This window comes from Uranotaenia lowii, chromosome 1 (genome assembly GCF_029784155.1).
Source record: "Uranotaenia lowii strain MFRU-FL chromosome 1, ASM2978415v1, whole genome shotgun sequence".
Classification (NCBI taxonomy): domain Eukaryota; kingdom Metazoa; phylum Arthropoda; class Insecta; order Diptera; family Culicidae; genus Uranotaenia; species Uranotaenia lowii.
In genome coordinates, this window is record NC_073691.1 from 29,846,117 (window position 1) to 29,864,291 (window position 18,175).

Below are 18,175 nucleotides of genomic sequence, written 5' to 3' on the forward strand. Positions count from 1 at the left end.
TGGTGCGCATGCAATTTTGTCGATTAATTTTTCGAAAAAGAGGCCAATAAAATACGCCCCTCCGTAATTTTATGAATCAAATAAGTTTAATGCAAATATTTAAAAACTAAATCATCCAGGTTTGTAGGATATCTTTTTTATAAGTGGTATTTGTCAGTATTCGAGAAAATATAATGTGATAGTACCGTCAAATTAGACAATTTACGGAAAATAACGCTTAATTTTTAAAATATCCTTATAGAAAACAAATATTTGAAGTCCCAAAATTTTGAAACAAAAATGGCGTTCAACCGGGAAACATAGGTATTAGCATTTTTGATAACCATTTGTATGTCTTTAATCCAACAGCTCTGAAAAACAGCTGATATGATAACACCCAGAAGGAAGAGCAAATTTTCCTTTTGATTCCATTAAATGAGTAAAAATTACTAAATAACCTTTCATTCATTTATTTTTCATAATTTTCGAATCAATTCACTAATTCAACACTTATTAACACTTAACACTGAGTTCACAAACAGTCGTAACAGTAACAGTAAATCATTTTTCGTCACAAACCGACTAGAAATTCCAATATCTTCTGATGTTTTCTTGCCAATATTAACGATTACTCCTCCGCCACCCAAAAAGGTATTTTATTGGCAATCCTAATGGATTATTATTGAAAAAAACATCCTCCGGAACCGTAATAAAAATACCTGGTAAACATCCGAATAGGGTAGGTTTTGACCGGAACATAATCACAAAATTGCAGTAGTCAGGGTAAGGCAGCCGACACTTTTTTGCCTTATTCTGGATGTCCGGTTGTTTCCTGCCTACAGAAGTTAAAATAAATATAACAAAACTGTAATTAGATGACCAAATGATGAGATTCTTTATTGCTGCCGTAGTTGAGAGAAAATAATTTTTATTTTACTTGTACAAATTCTTCTCGCTGGTTTGTTTGTTTTCGTCACAATCCATCCGATCAGCTGTTCGTTGAAATTTGACATTTTGGTTTTCTAAAAAGGTTTTATAATCGTTGTGTAGATATCCTGAAGATCGTTCTTGTAATGGTCTTATCGGAATACGCTTCATGGCTATCAAGACTTATGCAATTTCATTATAAAACCTCCAAATTTTCCTATAAAACCAAAAGGAGTTTAAAATGTTGCTTGGGATACTCTATATATGTGATGTGCGCCAGTCTATTGATTCATTGTGTAACAAGTACCAGTGTAGTGTGTGAGTGACATTGTTCCCTGTACTCTCCCACCCCATGAGGTGTTATTGTAAGTGTGAGTGTTAGCCTCTCTAGACGGGCCATAAAGAAGTCTACCTCTTGAGAAGAAAAAACTACTTCCTTTCAATTGGCCATTTTGATTACTTACAATTTGCCATTTTGCATAATATTGCACGAGACGACTTTATGGTATGGTAACGGAGAGTTGAGAGTTTTAAATCATTTATGTCAATTGTGGCTTGTGTTACACAATCAACCCGTCAAATTAATCAGTTTTGTTCTTCAACTTTATTTCACTTGGAACTAAAAATTAACAATTGTTATTGTCTTTAGAACAATTTTTTATCAATCGTACAAATTTTTAATATTTTTCTATTGATTTTATAATGTTTGACACTGATTTTTCGCTTGTTTTGTTTTGATTATTGTTGAGACGATATCCTTCGGATAAATATTAAAACACTTTGATTAACTCGCACTACAGATTATATTTATTAATTATTCCTCCACAAGTCACAGCCACGTCTACACTTCTCGGCTACCGTACAGTGTCTGCCATCTCATTCGTTCGTCGACTTCCCACACTCTCAAGAACCAAGGTTATCACATTCACAGGTGAGGCGGTCGCCGAGGGGCGCGACCCTACAATTATCATGTTTATTTGTTTTTTTTTTTCAAATTTTAAATTTGTTTCCGTTTTCATTATTTTATTTAAATTTTTGTCATTAAATTTTTTATTTGTATTTGTTTTTGAATTTTATAAAATTTCCAGAACTTTTATTAGTTTTTTTTTTTTTTTTTTTGAAATTTTATTTATTGCTTTTGGTCGTAACATGTGAAAATGAATGTTGTATGTCTGTCTGTCTGTTTTCCATAGACTCGACAACTACTGTACCGATCAACGTGAAATTTGTTATGTAAGAGTTTTTAGGTCGGTGATGGGGGGCTTCCATACAAACTTCAAATAAACAATTGAAGAACTTCGAACAATTTTCTGTAACTACTGAACCGATGTATGTTAAATTTGGTGCAAAGCCTTTTTTAAGGCCGAGAATGGTTTCTAAAATACTTTCAACCCGCTCCAACAGAAAGGTTAGGGTAGGCTTGCCAGATACTTTTAGAAAAAGCGGGACATTTCACGAAAAAAAAGCGGGACACAGCCAAAAAAAGCGGGACATTTAAGAAAATCTTAATAATGTTTAATTGTGTAGCCAAACTTATATGTTTACCATCAGCCAAACTTGTTCATAGAAAGTACACTAAAAATTTTTTTCAACGCAGATTGAGAAAGTATTTCAAGCCGCGACATGTAAACGGCAGGTTTTATTCCGAGTGAAAAAAAAACTGTGTGTAATTTGTATGGAAAATAGTTTGTTTGGAAATTTGTTTAAATATTTTAAAACTCAAGAAACCTTCATCTTTATATACTTCGGACAGTTGATTCGAAACAGGTGGTGTATAATATAAGGCAATTTTAATAAGATTCCGGCGAAAAAATTAATCTCTTTAATTCAACAAATATTTAGAAAAAATTTAAACAATATTTTCTTCATACATTAGTTGAACGTGTTCCAGAACGTGAAGCAGAATCTTACTGTTTTGACAAGATCTTTAGAGATATTCAATATTGTCTTATATAAACTATGAAAAATGCTGCTTATTTTGAGATTGTTTTGTTTATCACAGAATTCAAATTGATACAAAAATTTGATTTTTCCAGTGTTAGTCAGTCAACAAAAAAGCGGGACATGTCCTGCTTTTGCGGGACGGATGGCAACCCTAGGTTAGGGGGCTCCCATACAAAATTATGAAAAAATGTGACACATTTCGAACAATTTTTATAAACTCTTGAACCGATGAACGTTAAATTTATTATACAGCCGTTTTCAAGATGGTTGACGCAATTCAAATAATTTTTGGAAACAACTGAACCGGTAAATGGTAAATTTGGTATGTAGCCGTTTTCAAGCCCGGAAATGATTCTTATAATACTTCCAAATCTCTCCGAATCCAAAAAGGGGGAGCTTTAATACAAAATTAACAAAAATTCGACACAATGTGAACAATTTTTGGAAGCTACTGAACCAATAAACGTGAAATTTGGTTTGTAGCCGTTTTTGAGACCGGAAATAATTTCTATAATACATTCGAGCCTCTCCGAATCCAAAAAGAGGGAGCTCCCATATAAATTTAATAAATAAAGTTGACACAATTCGAACAATTTTCAGAAACTGCTGAACCGAAAAAAGTGAAATTTTGGTGTAGCCGGATGATATCTATAATACTTAACAAAAATTTATAACAGAACCAATTTCTGAGTGATTTCATGAAGTTTGGCAAACTTTTTGATTGTGTACAAATTTGGGATCGAGTATAATCGTAATCTCTTAATCCGTGGCCAAACTGTAACCGGGAACAGTGGTCGATTCACCTGAAACCTCAACCAAGCCCCGGTAAACCACAACAACGAGGTTGATCCGCGGATTTTACATTAGAACATCAGAGTCTCTCATGTCCCGGCTAAACCGTGAGTACACGTTCACGTATGTTTGTATGCATGTATGGTGCTTTCCGATAAACGCCGGCCAGCGACTGGAAGCTAGAAGCAAAACATACAGGCGCAACGACTCTCATCATTTCCGTTCCATTTACGTCCATCGTCGTCGTCCTCGGCTGGCCAAATGCAGTCGTTGGACTTTGGATCCCTTCCAAAGGACAGAGAACGCCGCCGTCGTCTTCCGGTGACAGTGGTTAATGTTCCGCGGAACGATGACATTCCAAAAAGGGACCCGTTCCGGAAATGACCGGACAGAACTACCGTTCCAATTTTAAATCCTGCTGTAGTCTGCAGTCAATCGCTGGAATATCGCCAAACAACAACACGTGTAGCTTTGTACCTAGTTTGGCGGGAATTTGTGGCTCATGAATGGATGGCCATCGGTGGCAACTTTTGACAGGACTCATTTTTTTCCCTTCCATTCTTTCAAACGTTCCGGAACCGTTCGGTTGTCTAATCACTACGTTTAAGGGCGAGTCCTAGGGACCGAGGGATGTTACGTTGTTTCAGCCAAAACCAGCAGGACTCCGATAACCGTTAATAGCCTAATCAACCTGTCAAAACAGACCGCCCAAAGGCATCAAAAACTGGTGTCGTTGTCGGATTTTGAGAAATTTAGCAACAAATGAAAGAGCAGAAAAAAATGGAAGCAAAAGATGCCGACAGAGATGGTAAACAATCTTGGCCTGGTCGAAATAATCTGATAGGAATCAAAGACAAAATAAAACAAAAAAAAAAGGATCAACTTTGGAAAGAAAAATTCCGCCCACCCTTGGGTCAATATTTTCGATTTCGATGTTTTACTCACTTTTTTTCCTGAAGTGAAATAGCTGAAATTGATTTTCAAGAGTGTTTAATTATATGCGTCGAGCCAAGTTATTATGACACCCGACGTCACGCACCGGAATCAATCTTAACGGGATGTTTTTGGGTGGGTTTTACAGTTAAGAGCTTTAATTTAAAAAAAATGACGTTTTCCGATTTTCGTGTTTTAACGATTACTTTCTACTATAGCGGAAGTGTAATTTTTTCTCATTAGCTCTGATTTAGCTGTCTGTTATAGCACTGAATGGAAAGTACATTTTAAAAAATGGGGAAAATTTTATAAGAACTACTTTTTATGGCAAAAACTTTAGGATAGGATTGAGGAAGAATAAGAGCTCATTGTTTGTATGGGAATGTCCGAATCTTATGCCAGCGAAATGAATTATTTCCTATTTTCGGCATCTTAGGACCAACGTAGGCTCTAGGTACAATGTTGGCTCACTCATCCTAGTGATTGCATAATTTGGAGGCAACTGATAAGCAACTGATTAGCAACCGTTAGAATGAACTTGAAATTTTTTTTCATCTCAGTAGGAATACTCAAGTTTTTGAAAAGACACAAAAAAAACCAAAACTGCTTTGTTTTGTGGTAAGAAAACTTATCTACTGACTGTTGCCACACCGTTTTCCAAGAGAAATTTTTATCAAAACTGTCTTAAAATTGCTTCGGCCACCCTACAAGTTCTTTAGAAACAGGAACAGACACGTCTGGCTGCTTTCTCCTCGAAACCGTCGTCGGGATGAAAGCACATTTTCTCACGCTTCTCAAAACCGCGAAATGTGTGCGATATGTTTTGCGGCGGCCTTGCGCGATATGCAACCTTACTGCTTACCATACACAAATCAGCTACTATCAGCTGATGGAAGAGTAAGTAGTAGTATGATGTTTGTGCATATATTTATAGATGGTAGGAATCGGAGATTGGGCGAGCGTAACATTTACAAATCGTTGTGGATGGCGCTTAAATTTCTGCTTTTTCTTTTTCTGCTATCCAAGTAGCAACAAACGTCGTTGACCTTAACCTTCACCGGATGAGCTGTTGTGGTTCAGTGGCGTAGGAACTTCGATGAACAAAATTACTGGACAATGTTGTGGAAAAAAAATTAAAAGTTTTGCCCTAAACAGTTATCAAAACTAGCATACTTGCTTTTGCTTATGCTTTTGATACATACACAGCCATATCTTGTTAGCATTTTGATGTATTTTTGACATTTTTGTTAATATTGTCACTTTTATCTTTTTTCCGACCTTTCGACTTCTTGGCTTTTCGAGTTTTGACTTTTAAAATTTTGCACTTTTTCACTTTTTAAACTTTCTCACTTTTTCACTTTTTCACTTTTTTACTTTTTCACTTTTTCACTTTTTCACTTTTTCACTTTTTCACTTTTTCACTTTTTCACTTTTTCACTTTTTCACTTTTTCACTTTTTCACTTTTTCACATTTTCACTTTTTCACTTTTTCACTTTTTCACTTTTTCACTTTTTCATTTTTTTCATTTTTTCACTTTTTCACTTTTTCACTTTTTCACTTTTTCACTTTTTCACTTTTTCACTTTTTCACTTTTTCACTTTTTCACTTTTTCACTTTTTCACTTTTTCACTTTTTCACTTTTTCACTTTTTCACTTTTTCACTTTTTCACTTTTTCACTTTTTCACTTTTTCACTTTTTCACTTTTTCACTTTTTCACTTTTTCACTTTTTCACTTTTTCACTTTTTCACTTTTTCACTTTTTCACTTTTTCACTTTTTCACTTTTTCACTTTTTCACTTTTTCACTTTTTCACCTTTTCACTTTTTCACTTTTTCACTTTTTCACTTTTTCACTTTTTCACTTTTTCACTTTTTCACTTTTTCACTTTTTCACTTTTTCACTTTTTCACTTTTTCACTTTTTCACTTTTTCACTTTTTCACTTTTTCACTTTTTCACTTTTTCACTTTTTCACTTTTTCACTTTTTCACTTTTTCACTTTTTCACTTTTTCACTTTTTCACTTTTTCACTTTTTCACTTTTTCACTTTTTCACTTTTTCACTTTTTCACTTTTTCACTTTTTCACTTTTTCACTTTTTCACTTTTTCACTTTTTCACTTTTTCACTTTTTCACTTTTTCACTTTTTCACTTTTTCACTTTTTCACTTTTTCACTTTTTCACTTTTTCACTTTTTCACTTTTTCACTTTTTCACTTTTTCACTTTTTCACTTTTTCACTTTTTCACTTTTCCACTTTTTTACTTTTTCACTTTTTTTTCATTTTAAAAATTATTTACTTTTCAGACTTTTAAAACATTGAAAACTTTTAAGACTTTTCAGACTTTTTTGACTTTTTTGACTTTTTTGACTTTTTAGACTTTTTAGACTTTTTAGACTTTTTTGACTTTTTAGACTTTTTAGACTTTTTAGACATTTTAGACTTTTTAGACTTTTTAGACTTTTTAGACTTTTTAGACTTTTTAGACTTTTTAGGCTTTTCAGACTTTTTAGACTTTTTAGACTTTTTAGACTTTTTAAACTTTTTAGACTTTTTAGACTTCTTAGACTTTTTAGACTTTTTAGACTTTTAAGACTTTTTAGACTTTTTAGACTTTTTTGACTTTTTAGACTTTTTAGACTTTTTAGACTTTTTAGACTTTGTAGACTTTTTAGACTTTTTAGACTTTTTAGACTTTTTAGACTTTTTAGACTTTTTAGACTTTTTAGACTTTTTAGACTTTTTAGACTTTTTAGACTTTTTAGACTTTTTAAACTTTTTAGACTTTTTAGACTTTTTAGACTTTTTAACTTTTTAGACTTTTTAGACTTTTTAGACTTTTTAGACTTTTTAGACTTTTCAGACTTTTTAGACTTTTCAGACTTTTTAGACTTTTTCACTTTTCCACTTTTTCGCTTTTTCCCTTTTTTACTTTTTCACTATTTCACTTTTTCACTTTTTCGCTTTTTCACTTTTCCACTTTTTTACTTTTTCACTTTTTTTTTTCATTTTAAAAAATTATCACTTTTCAGACTTTTAAAACATTTAAAACTTTTAAGACTTTTCAGACTTTTTAGACTTTTCAGATTTTTTTGACTTTTTAGACTTTTTGACTTTTTGACTTTTTGACTTTTTGACTTTTTGACTTTTTGACTTTTTGACTTTTTGACTTTTTGACTTTTTGACTTTTTGACTTTTTGACTTTTTGACTTTTTGACTTTTTGACTTTTTACTTTTTGACTTTTTGACTTTTTGACTTTTTGACTTTTTGACTTTTTGACTTTTCGACTTTTTGACTTTTTGACTTTTTGACTTTTTGACTTTTTGACTTTTTGATATTTTGACTTTTAGACTTTTTGACTTTTTGACTTTTTGACTTTTTGACTTTTTGACTTTTTGACTTTTTGACTTTTTGACTTTTTGACGCTTTGACTTTTTGACTTTTTGACTTTTTGACTTTTTGACTTTTTGACTTTTTGACTTTTTGACTTTTTGACTTTTTGACTTTTTGACTTTTTGACTTTTTGACTTTTTGACTTTTTGACTTTTTGACTTTTTGACTTTTTGACTTTTTGATTTTTTGACTTTTTGACTTTTTGACTTTTTGACTATTTGACTTTTTGACTTTTTGACTTTTTGACTTTTTGACTTTTTGACTTTTTGACTTTTTGACTTTTTGACTTTTTGACTTTTTGACTTTTTGACTTTTTGACTTTTTGACTTTTTGACTTTTTGACTTTTTGACTTTTTGACTTTTTGACTTTTTGACTTTTTGACTTTTTGACTTTTTGACTTTTTGACTTTTTGACTTTTTGACTTTTTGACTTTTTGACTTTTTGATTTTTTGACTTTTTGACTTTTTGACTTTTTGACTTTTTGACTATTTGACTTTTTGACTTTTTGACTTTTTGACTTTTTGACTTTTTGACTTTTCGACTTTTTGACTTTTTGACTTTTTGACTTTTTGACTTTTTGACTTTTTGACTTTTTGACTTTTTGACTTTTTGACTTTTTGACTTTTTGACTTTTTGACTTTTTGACTTTTTGATTTTTTGACTTTTTGACTTTTTGACTTTTTGACTTTTTGACTTTTTGACTTTTTGACTTTTTGACTTTTTGACTTTTTGACTTTTTGACTTTTTGACTTTTTGACTTTTTGACTTTTTGACTTTTTGACTTTTTGACTTTTTGACTTTTTGACTTTTTGACTTTTTGACTTTTTGACTTTTTGACTTTTTGACTTTTTGACTTTTTGACTTTTTGACTTTTTGACTTTTTGACTTTTTGACTTTTTGACTTTTTGACTTTTTGACTTTTAGACTTTCAGACTTTTTGACTTTTTGACTTTTTGACTTTTTGACTTTTTGACTTTTTGACTTTTTGACTATTTGACTTTTTGACTTTTTGACTTTTTGACTTTTAGACTTTTTGACTTTTTGACTTTTAGACTTTTTGACCTTTTAACTTTTTGATTTTTTTAACTTTTTCGACTTTTTTGACTGTTTTGACTTTTTGGACTTTTGAGACTTTTAAGACTTTTTAGACTTTTTAGACTTTGTAGACTTTTTAGACTTTTTAGACTTTTTAGACTTTTTAGACTTTTTAGACTTTTTAGACTTTTTAGACTTTTTAGACTTTTTAGACTTTTTAGACTTTTTAGACTTTTTAGACTTTTTAGACTTTTTAGACTTTTTAGACTTTTTAGACTTTTTAGACTTTTTAGACTTTTTAGACTTTTTAGACTTTTTAGACTTTTTAGACTTTTTAGACTTTTTAGACTTTTTAGACTTTTTATACTTTTAAGACTTTTTAGACTTTTAAGACTTTAAATACTTTTTTGAATTTTTAGACTTTTTTGACTTTCGTGACTTTTTTGACTTTCTTGACTTTTTTGACTTTTTAGAATTTTTAGACTTTTTAGACTTTTTAGAAATTTGATACTTTTTACACTTTGTAGACTTTTTAGACTTTGTAGACTTTGTAGACTTTTTTGACTTTTTTGACTTTTTAGACTTTTTAGACTTTTTAGACCTTTTAGATTTTTTAGACTTTTAAGACTTTTCAGATTTTTAGACTTTTTAGACTTTTTAGACTTTTTAGACTTTTTAGACTTTTTAGACTTTTTAGACTTTTTAGACTTTTTAGACTTTTTAGACTTTTTAGACTTTTTAGACTTTTTAGACTGTTTAGACTTTTTAGACTTTTTAGACTTTTTAGACTTTTTAGACTTTTTAGACTTTTTAGACTTTTTAGACTTTTTAGACTGTTTAGACTTTTTAGACTTTTTAGAATTTTTAGACTTTTTAGACTTTTTAGACTTTTTAGACTTTTTGGGCTTTATAGACTTTTTAGACTTTTAAGACTTTTCAGACTTTTGAGACTTTTTAGACTTTTAGACTTTTTAGACTTTCTAGACTTTTTAGACTTTTTAGACTTTTTAGACTTTTTAGACTTTTAGAGTTTTTAGACTTTTTAGACTTTTTAAACTTTTTAGACATTTTAGAGTTTTTAGACTTGTGGCCTGAGATGAACATTGAAAATTGAAAATTAATGAAATCTTGAACAAGAACGGCGCCTCCAAAATACAAATTGATTCAAGATTTATAACTCAACGTATGATCCACGGCTCAACGGTATAACATATCTAAAAAAATCATCAGATGGCTTCATAAACTTGTTGAGAAAACAAACAAAAATTTTCATAAAATTTCAAATATTTAAAAGGAAAACATACATTGGGGATAACTTACTGATTCACATTACATAGTGGGCTTTACAAGTGACATGAGAGGCCCTTCGAGCTAAAGAGTTATACGTGCCTCGTAGCTGTTTTTGAGTAAAAACGATACACAGTTTTCTTTTTTCTCGTTTTTCTTATATTTTTCAGAAAGTTGTAACTTTCGTTCGATAAAAAGAACAACAAGAACAAAAATTTTATAACTCTGAAAATTTCATAAAATAAAGTTTGAAACATGAAAATGGATTATAAATCCAGAATTGACCATTTTTGCACGTTTACCCCTAAGTCACAGTAACAGTAACAGTAACAGTAACAGTAACAGTAACAGTAACAGTAACAGTAACAGTAACAGTAACAGTAACAGTAACAGTAACAGTAACAGTAACAGTAACAGTAACAGTAACAGTAACAGTAACAGATAAGTTCAGCTAAAATCCCCGTTTCTATGTTATCTGATTATTCTTAGCTATGATGGAGCTCTTAGAGTTATAATTTTATTTCAGACACTGGAAAAAAGAACTGGATATGGTATCAACTTGAGACTTGGTGTGGTAACAGCATTTTTTTTCCTGTCTCAGAAGACTTGTTGCCACAACTAGCCTCTAATTGATCCAAACTCCTATTTTTCCTTACCTATAAAGAAAAATACCCCCCAAATGAAACAAAAACCTCTCCAATTTAGATTGTTCCTATATCTAGTTTTCCACAGGGGCACCTGGTTTCCGGTATAAAATCAAAACCTTTTAATTTTCTTTTCCAAAATTGGCAGGGGAACGTACATTTCATCTGGCACATAAAGGTTTGGTTCTGCAGAGCAACACATTTGGCATTCTCGTTTTGACATCCTGAAGGCTCCAATGGCCATTAGTTAGATGGCTATTTCAGATGGCACCGGTTTTTCCTAAAGTAGAAGCTCAGGAGTGCATGTTTTGTGGCACAAAAATTTCCCAATCAACCCCCATTTGGGGCTTCCAGGCGGCTATCGAATTGCGTTGAGTCTTGTGCCCGGAATTTGACGTCCAATGCATCCTTTGGGGGGACTGCAATCTGTTATTTTTTGCTACTGTCACTGATGGATAAGATGGAACTGAAATTTTCAAACTACCTTTTTCAGGATTCTATAGCACGATTAATTCCCGAATCGAGATGATTAGGGTTTTTAACATCATTCTAGAAAAAAATGTTGCGAATTGTTAAAACTGCTAGAGGCTTACTGTAGATAATTTCTATTAAATTTTTTGATAATCAATTATAAAATATTTATTGATTTCTCTTTTTCATTTATAGACACACCTCAACTGAGACCTCCCCCGCTGCACCGGTTTCTGGAGCAACCTGCCTTCGCCCACTTCCCAGCCCGCTTCTCCTCATCATCATCCAATGCCGGACACACCGGAAGTTCGGGCACGAATCCCGGCAGCGGCATCGGTATCGGGTCTTCGGGAACAAAAGGCGGGGCAGCTTCACTCAATAGCAGCTATAGCAGCGGAGCAGCAGCCGGCAACAATCATCACCACCACCACCATCATCACCATGGACACCACCATCACAATAGCAGCGGCAGTTTGAACACCAGCGTCGAATCGTCCAGCGATTACAAGCCGAACCTCACGCTGTCGGGTGAGTTGAGCATTGTTCTCTTATTTTTGTTGCCGACGATTTTAATTGTTCTCACTACGGGTTTGGTTGGGTAGTTCAGGCGGTAGGACACCAGCCTTTGCGTTATAGGCCACGAGTTCAAGGCTGAGAGTAAAATTTAAAACTTTTTTTTTTAAATATTATACATAACTTTTTTATTTAAATGAAATTTTCCTAGCAGTAACTTTCTACCATGGTCATCATGTTTCCACATCGACCAGGTGAACTGAACAGTGCGGAACTCCAAATAATTACACAGAAGCAGCTCGAAATTGATTTCGCGTTCGATTTTCGGCTGCTCAAATTATTGGCGATTTGCCATTTCCATATTTTTCACATTACCATATCTGGTCTTGGGCCAGATCCCTCCCTAATTTGAATTTCAATATCAATCACGATGATGATGGGGATCATCATCATCATCAGGTTTCAATAATTGAAGAAGGATGCAATGCATTCGTGACCTCAGCTCGGGCCCGGGCAAACCGAAGAAACCGTTTGCTACCAGTCCAATTGTGGTCGAAGGAGGTTCGAGTCGGGAGCTAAACGGAAGGCCACTACCAACACCAGCTCCAGCATGGATGGTGTTTCCATGTTGGTGGAAAAGGTGGGTCAATCTGGGGCGAAAATCTGACCAGATCTTTTGAGGTGAGTTTGGTGGTTTCACAGCTATTTATGCTGCTGGAGAATACCTCAAGATATTCTTTTTTTACACCAAATACGATTTAACGTGAAAAAAAAAAATTTAAAATTAAAAACACAAACTCATAGTTAGTTTAAAGCAAAATTTATGAAAAATTTAAATAATCCTATTTTTATAATTTTGAAACCATTGTTTGTTCCAAATAACTTGTCACGTGGTTTCTGCTCGCTGCTTAGATTTTCACTACCAAAGTTTTGTGTTTGGAATGGGATGTATTGAATTGACAATCTTTAACCTATCAAGAAATAATTCAACCCTCATCTCATCTGGCCTGAGTGTCCATTTGACGTTATTGGAAGTTTGACTTCTTGAAACTTTTAAGGCCCATAAGGAAAAATTCTTTGGTACCCCTTATAATTCTTGAAATCTTTAATTTTGCTTCATTGTCTTTCATCCTTGACAAAAAAAAACTCCCTACTTAGGATGAAGAGTGTTGATTTTACAATCCTTGTAAAGTGAATAAAGAAACATTTCAGCCCATAAAAAAGAAAAAGTCAAATATGGAAATTAATTTAAATGTAAGACTTGAAATATTTTTTTTCTGCTGGCGGCATATTTATTGGGTTAATGCAGTAGCTGATAAACCTTAAATATATTAATTGATTCTTCTAAGAGGTAAATAAAACGTAGGGCCTTTAAATGTTGAATTGCCTTTATGGTAAGAAAAATCCTTTCAATCAAAGGGTCCAGCGCCGATTGTCCAACGAATTCGCAACAGATATGTTTAACATAGAAAAAGCAAGAAAATTATGTTTATAATTCTTTTGTTGATGTAGGTATCTTTTTTCCTGTTTTAAATTGTTTACAGTTTTGAAAATCAATACGAATCCTTTTTACTGTCCACTAGAAATATGTCTGACTTAGCCGTTAACAATTAAAAATTCCAAATTAAATCCATACAATCGCAAATCGATAATAATAATCTTAGTCTTAGTTTATTTTTTGTTGCAATTTCTACAGAATGCATCTAAAAAGCCCATTCATTTACTTAATTAAAGATAACGAAACTGACTAGACGTACATTCAAATTTGAGACTATCAAAAAGTTATCAAAAAAATTATCTGCAGGAATTAAAAATTTTCCTTCGCGGACAGAAAAAAAAACTTTCAAAATCATGGTAAGAAATTGTAACACCACCAAATAATGATTAAAATTATGAAAATAAATTTCTTTTATCGATATTTCACAATCAAGTTTCAATCGCAAAATACACCAAATGTCGATTTCGCATTTAGGTTTCAGAGAACGGTAAGTTCAATATAAATGGTGATAAGGGTTTGTTTGTATGTACTTCAATTTTTTCAATTAATCGAAAATCATGCATCCAGAATTAAAATTTTATTACTAATCGGTGATCTAGAATAAATTAATTAGAATCAATTTGAATAAATACACTGCCGGCCAAAAGTTTGGGATCACCCGCTAAAAAACATGCAAATTTTGATCGTTCATATCTCAGCCGTCTTAGGACATATTGCAAATCTTCTGATCTCATTTGAAAGATAATGAGCAATTGCTATTTCAGAGGTATTTTGCCCATAAATAATGTTTTAGTTTTGCACCTAAAACTTAACCTAAAATTAGAACATTTTCAAAAAATAGCATTCAATATTCAAAGCCAATCATCTCGCGATAGGGTGAACCAAATTTCAAAATTTGAGTTGCATTAGAATCCTTATTCTATACTTCTCAAAACACAATCAAAAAATTGTGTGCAAAAATTTAAGAATGCATTTTTAATTAATAAAATAGACACTTAAGTTATCGTCCAAAAGTTTGGGATCATTCTTTTAAAAAACATGCAAGTTTATCTCATTCATATCTTTCTCATCTTACATCGTATTGCAGGTCTGAAGGGTTCATTTGGAAGCTTAGGAATTGTTGTTTTTCATAAATTCATTCAAAAGTTATATTTTAAAGTGAAAACCATAAAATTTTCACCTGAAGTAAATTGTTTTTTGAAAGTTCACACTTATGATTCTGAGTTTTTTTTATGTTTAAAATTTAATTTTTGAATGAATTTATGAAAAACAACAATTCCTAAGCTTCCAAATGAACCCTTCAGACCTCCAATACGATTTTAGATGAGAAAGATATAAATGAGATAAACTTGCATGTTTTTAAAAGAATGATCCAAAACTTTTGGCAGATACACCATACTAAGGGGTGATCCCTAACTTTTATACGATAACTTTAGTGTCAAATAAAAGTACATTCTTAAATTCATGCACAATTTTTTTCTATTCTGTTTTGAATAAGGTATAGAATAAGGGTTCAAATTTTGAAATTCGGTCCACCCAATCCCGAGATAATTGGCTTCGAATATTGAGTGTGATTGTTTGAAAATGTTGTAAATTTAGGTTAAGTTTAAGGTACAAAACTAAAACATTGTTTCTGGACAAAATACCTCCGAAATAGCTATTGCACATTATCTTTCAAATGAGATCAGAAGATTTGTCCTAAGACGGCTGAGATATGAACGATCAAAATTTGCATGTTTTTTAGTGGGTGATCCCAAACTTTTGGCCGGCAGTGTAGATTTTCAAAATCAGCTATTTTTTTATAACATTCCCAGTTTTAAGTTATAACAGGAAAATTAAAATTCAAATTTCCAAGGCGCATAAATTTGAAAACTGATTTTGAATAATTTCGGGGCGCTATCAGCTCTTGATTTCAGTAAAAAATAGTTGAAAAATCATTGGAAAATCGCGTGCACTTTTTTGGCAATAGTGTAAAATATTTCGAAGATTAGGAAAATAATTTGTTTAAGTAAAAGTTCCATTTTCTCGAAGACCATTAGTAAATTTGACCTAAGGTCAAAAGTAAAGAAGTATGAATTTTGTTATTTTTCCTCGCTAATCAAATTTTGATTCAAACCAAAAAGATTCTTGAAAATTTTAAAATCTTAAGTCAAAACGCTTTGCAGTCTTCAACAAAGTCGTTAAATAGCTTCAGTATTAAAAAGTTAACTTAACGAAATTCGATTATTTGATGTTTTTTTTTCAAAGTGTTGTATCTTTGGAACAATACTTTCTGGGTCAAATTTGTATTGTTTTTTTCCGAGGGTTAACCACTTTGTTACATCTTCTCCTATAATCTTGAGGATAATAAACAGATTCAAACTTTTTTTTTGTTTTCCATGTATGTAGATTAGTTACTTCATCAGTTATCAATGATTCACTTCACTTTTATTTTGAACTTCTTAACGTCATATCCCCAAAATTAGATGTGTTAGACAGAATCGGATTAAAAAAATCGGGTATAAGAGGCGAAAACCATCCCTTATCAATTTTTAATACGAAAACACCGAACAATTTTCCCATGTGAATTAAACCTATCCCTTTATCATTTGACTATTTTCTCGGCAATTAGACAATTAGTCTAGATGAACATTCGGAAAATCTTTTTTAAAAGCTTAAGAAACAAATTTTGATCATTTTTTTTTTTTTTTTGGTTTTCATATCTAGAAATTGAAGGATCAAAATCATAATTGATAATAATTATAATACAACGTTTCATTATCACGATTCAGTAAAATTACCGATCAGTTTCAAATCCATAGCAATTGTTATCAAATACTCTTCTCAAATATTTTGTTTTTTAAAACATTCACTTGCAAAATGAGAATCATCAAATTTTGAAATGAGCCTAGCGGTGTAGGAAGAAGCTCAGGAAAAAAATGTAGATTAGCTTAGCTAATTTGATTACTCACATTCACCTTGAAGCATTGAATCCGAGATGCTTCATAAATTTTTGAACAGTGAAATGGATGTAAATAGCTTAAACATTTCTTTTGTACATTATCTACTCCAAAATGTGTGTGTGACGCTAGAAATTGAGATGCGAGAACGACCATTCGGCCTGATGACTGTTCGTCTTTACGAACTTTCAGCCTATCGTCCATTCAGCCTATCATCCAATCGGCCTATCATCCAATCGGCCTATCATCCATTTGGCCTGATGACCATTCGGCCTAACATGCAGACAAGTGTAAAAGATGTTTTATCGGCTTAGCAATTATTTATTACGATCATTCAGCCTTATGACCATTCGGTCTAACGACCACTCGACCAAACGACCATTCGGCCTAGCTTTCATCCGGCCTCACGACCATTCGACCTACCGTCCATTCGGCCTAACGACCTTTTGATAAACAGTCGGCCTATCGTCCAGATTGCCAGATGACCATTCGGCCTAGTGATTATTTGGCCTAACATTCTTTTGGCCTTGCGTCTTTTGGGCCAAACAGTCTTTGACTGGATAACCATCGGTCGAATAACCCATTCGACCTAACGTCTATCACTCGAATGACCTTCGGCCGAATGGCTTGCGGCCTCGTGACTTTCGGCCGAATGATCCAGCCAAGCACAAAATCTTTAACTGTCGACGAGAATCTTGACTGGGACCAAGTGATATTTTTGTAAATTTAGTAATCAATCGAACACCCTGAAGAGGTGAGGATCAATCAATTTACATATCGGGAAAAGAACCGTGTCCTCGAATTGTGGACACGTTCCCATTTTGGTTTAAGCTAAAGTGGTTTAGCAGTACGACTTCGCTTTGGTTCACGAAGGGAATAAAACTCAAATTTTGTGTGCAAAATTATGTTGATGGTTAATTTCGAGTTCGGAGGGGCTGGTGAGTTCGCCTTATTCGAACCCTATGGACTGAACTGCCTAGGGTAAATTGGAGCCCGAGGTCTTCTCTTCAGCACATGACAGTTTGGTAGTTTTGAAGCTATTCAACCACGGTATAAGAGTATTCCAGATACCGGAATTTCGATAGCAACTTACTATCTTCTTCAGCGAGCGTTTTAAACTGATCGATTCATCAATCGAAAAGGCTCACTGAAGAAAATACAAAATTGCAATCGAAATACCGATATCTGAACTTCCTTATACCGTGGTTGAATAAAGGGAATCTTTCAATTGCTTTGATTAAGTAGAATTATTCAACCAAGTAGGCTCACAGCACATATTAAAGTTTTTTTTATTAAATTATTTCTTAGTTCTTTTATTTACTACTAGCTGATTTTACCCGGCCTTGCTCGGGTTCGCATAAAATAAAAATCCAAATGAATCGTTTGACTTCTCCAAAATATGGGAAGCTTTGTATTCATCATTAGATATTAGAAATTTTGCCAATTTTAGGCCATGTTAGCTTTGTAAGTTTTGTTAGTCTTTTTTAAGTTGAGATTGAGATTATTGTTTTTTTCTCGTATTCATAATTTTGAATATGAGATATGTGTTCAAAGTAACTCAAAATTATTTCCCTTGAATGCTTGTTCATCCTATCATAACAAACATTTTTTCCCACCCACCATTTCTAAGGAAGCTTGAATAGCTTTTACCTGATTTTTTTATCTTCAGCTGATGAAACTGTTTGTTAAACTTTCACATCCCCCATTTGTTAAAAATCTTTTTTTTTTTGGAGATCATCCCACTTTTCAAGCTGGCTGATGTCCCTGTACAATGGTATATTCAAGTTTTATTTACTAAGAAGTTTTCAAAAAAGACTTT

At 32.6% G+C, this 18,175-nt stretch overlaps 1 protein-coding gene across 1 annotated transcript in view; it reads left to right on the forward strand.

The window, feature by feature from the left end:
- The window catches only part of LOC129738553 (protein lozenge), a 119,856-nt gene that overhangs the window by 76,307 nt on the left and 25,374 nt on the right, over positions 1-18,175 (forward strand). Inside the window, exon 5 of the mRNA XM_055729771.1 lies at positions 11,602-11,934. Coding sequence (XP_055585746.1) covers positions 11,602-11,934 — 333 coding nt within the window. The remainder of the gene's footprint in view (positions 1-11,601; positions 11,935-18,175) is intronic.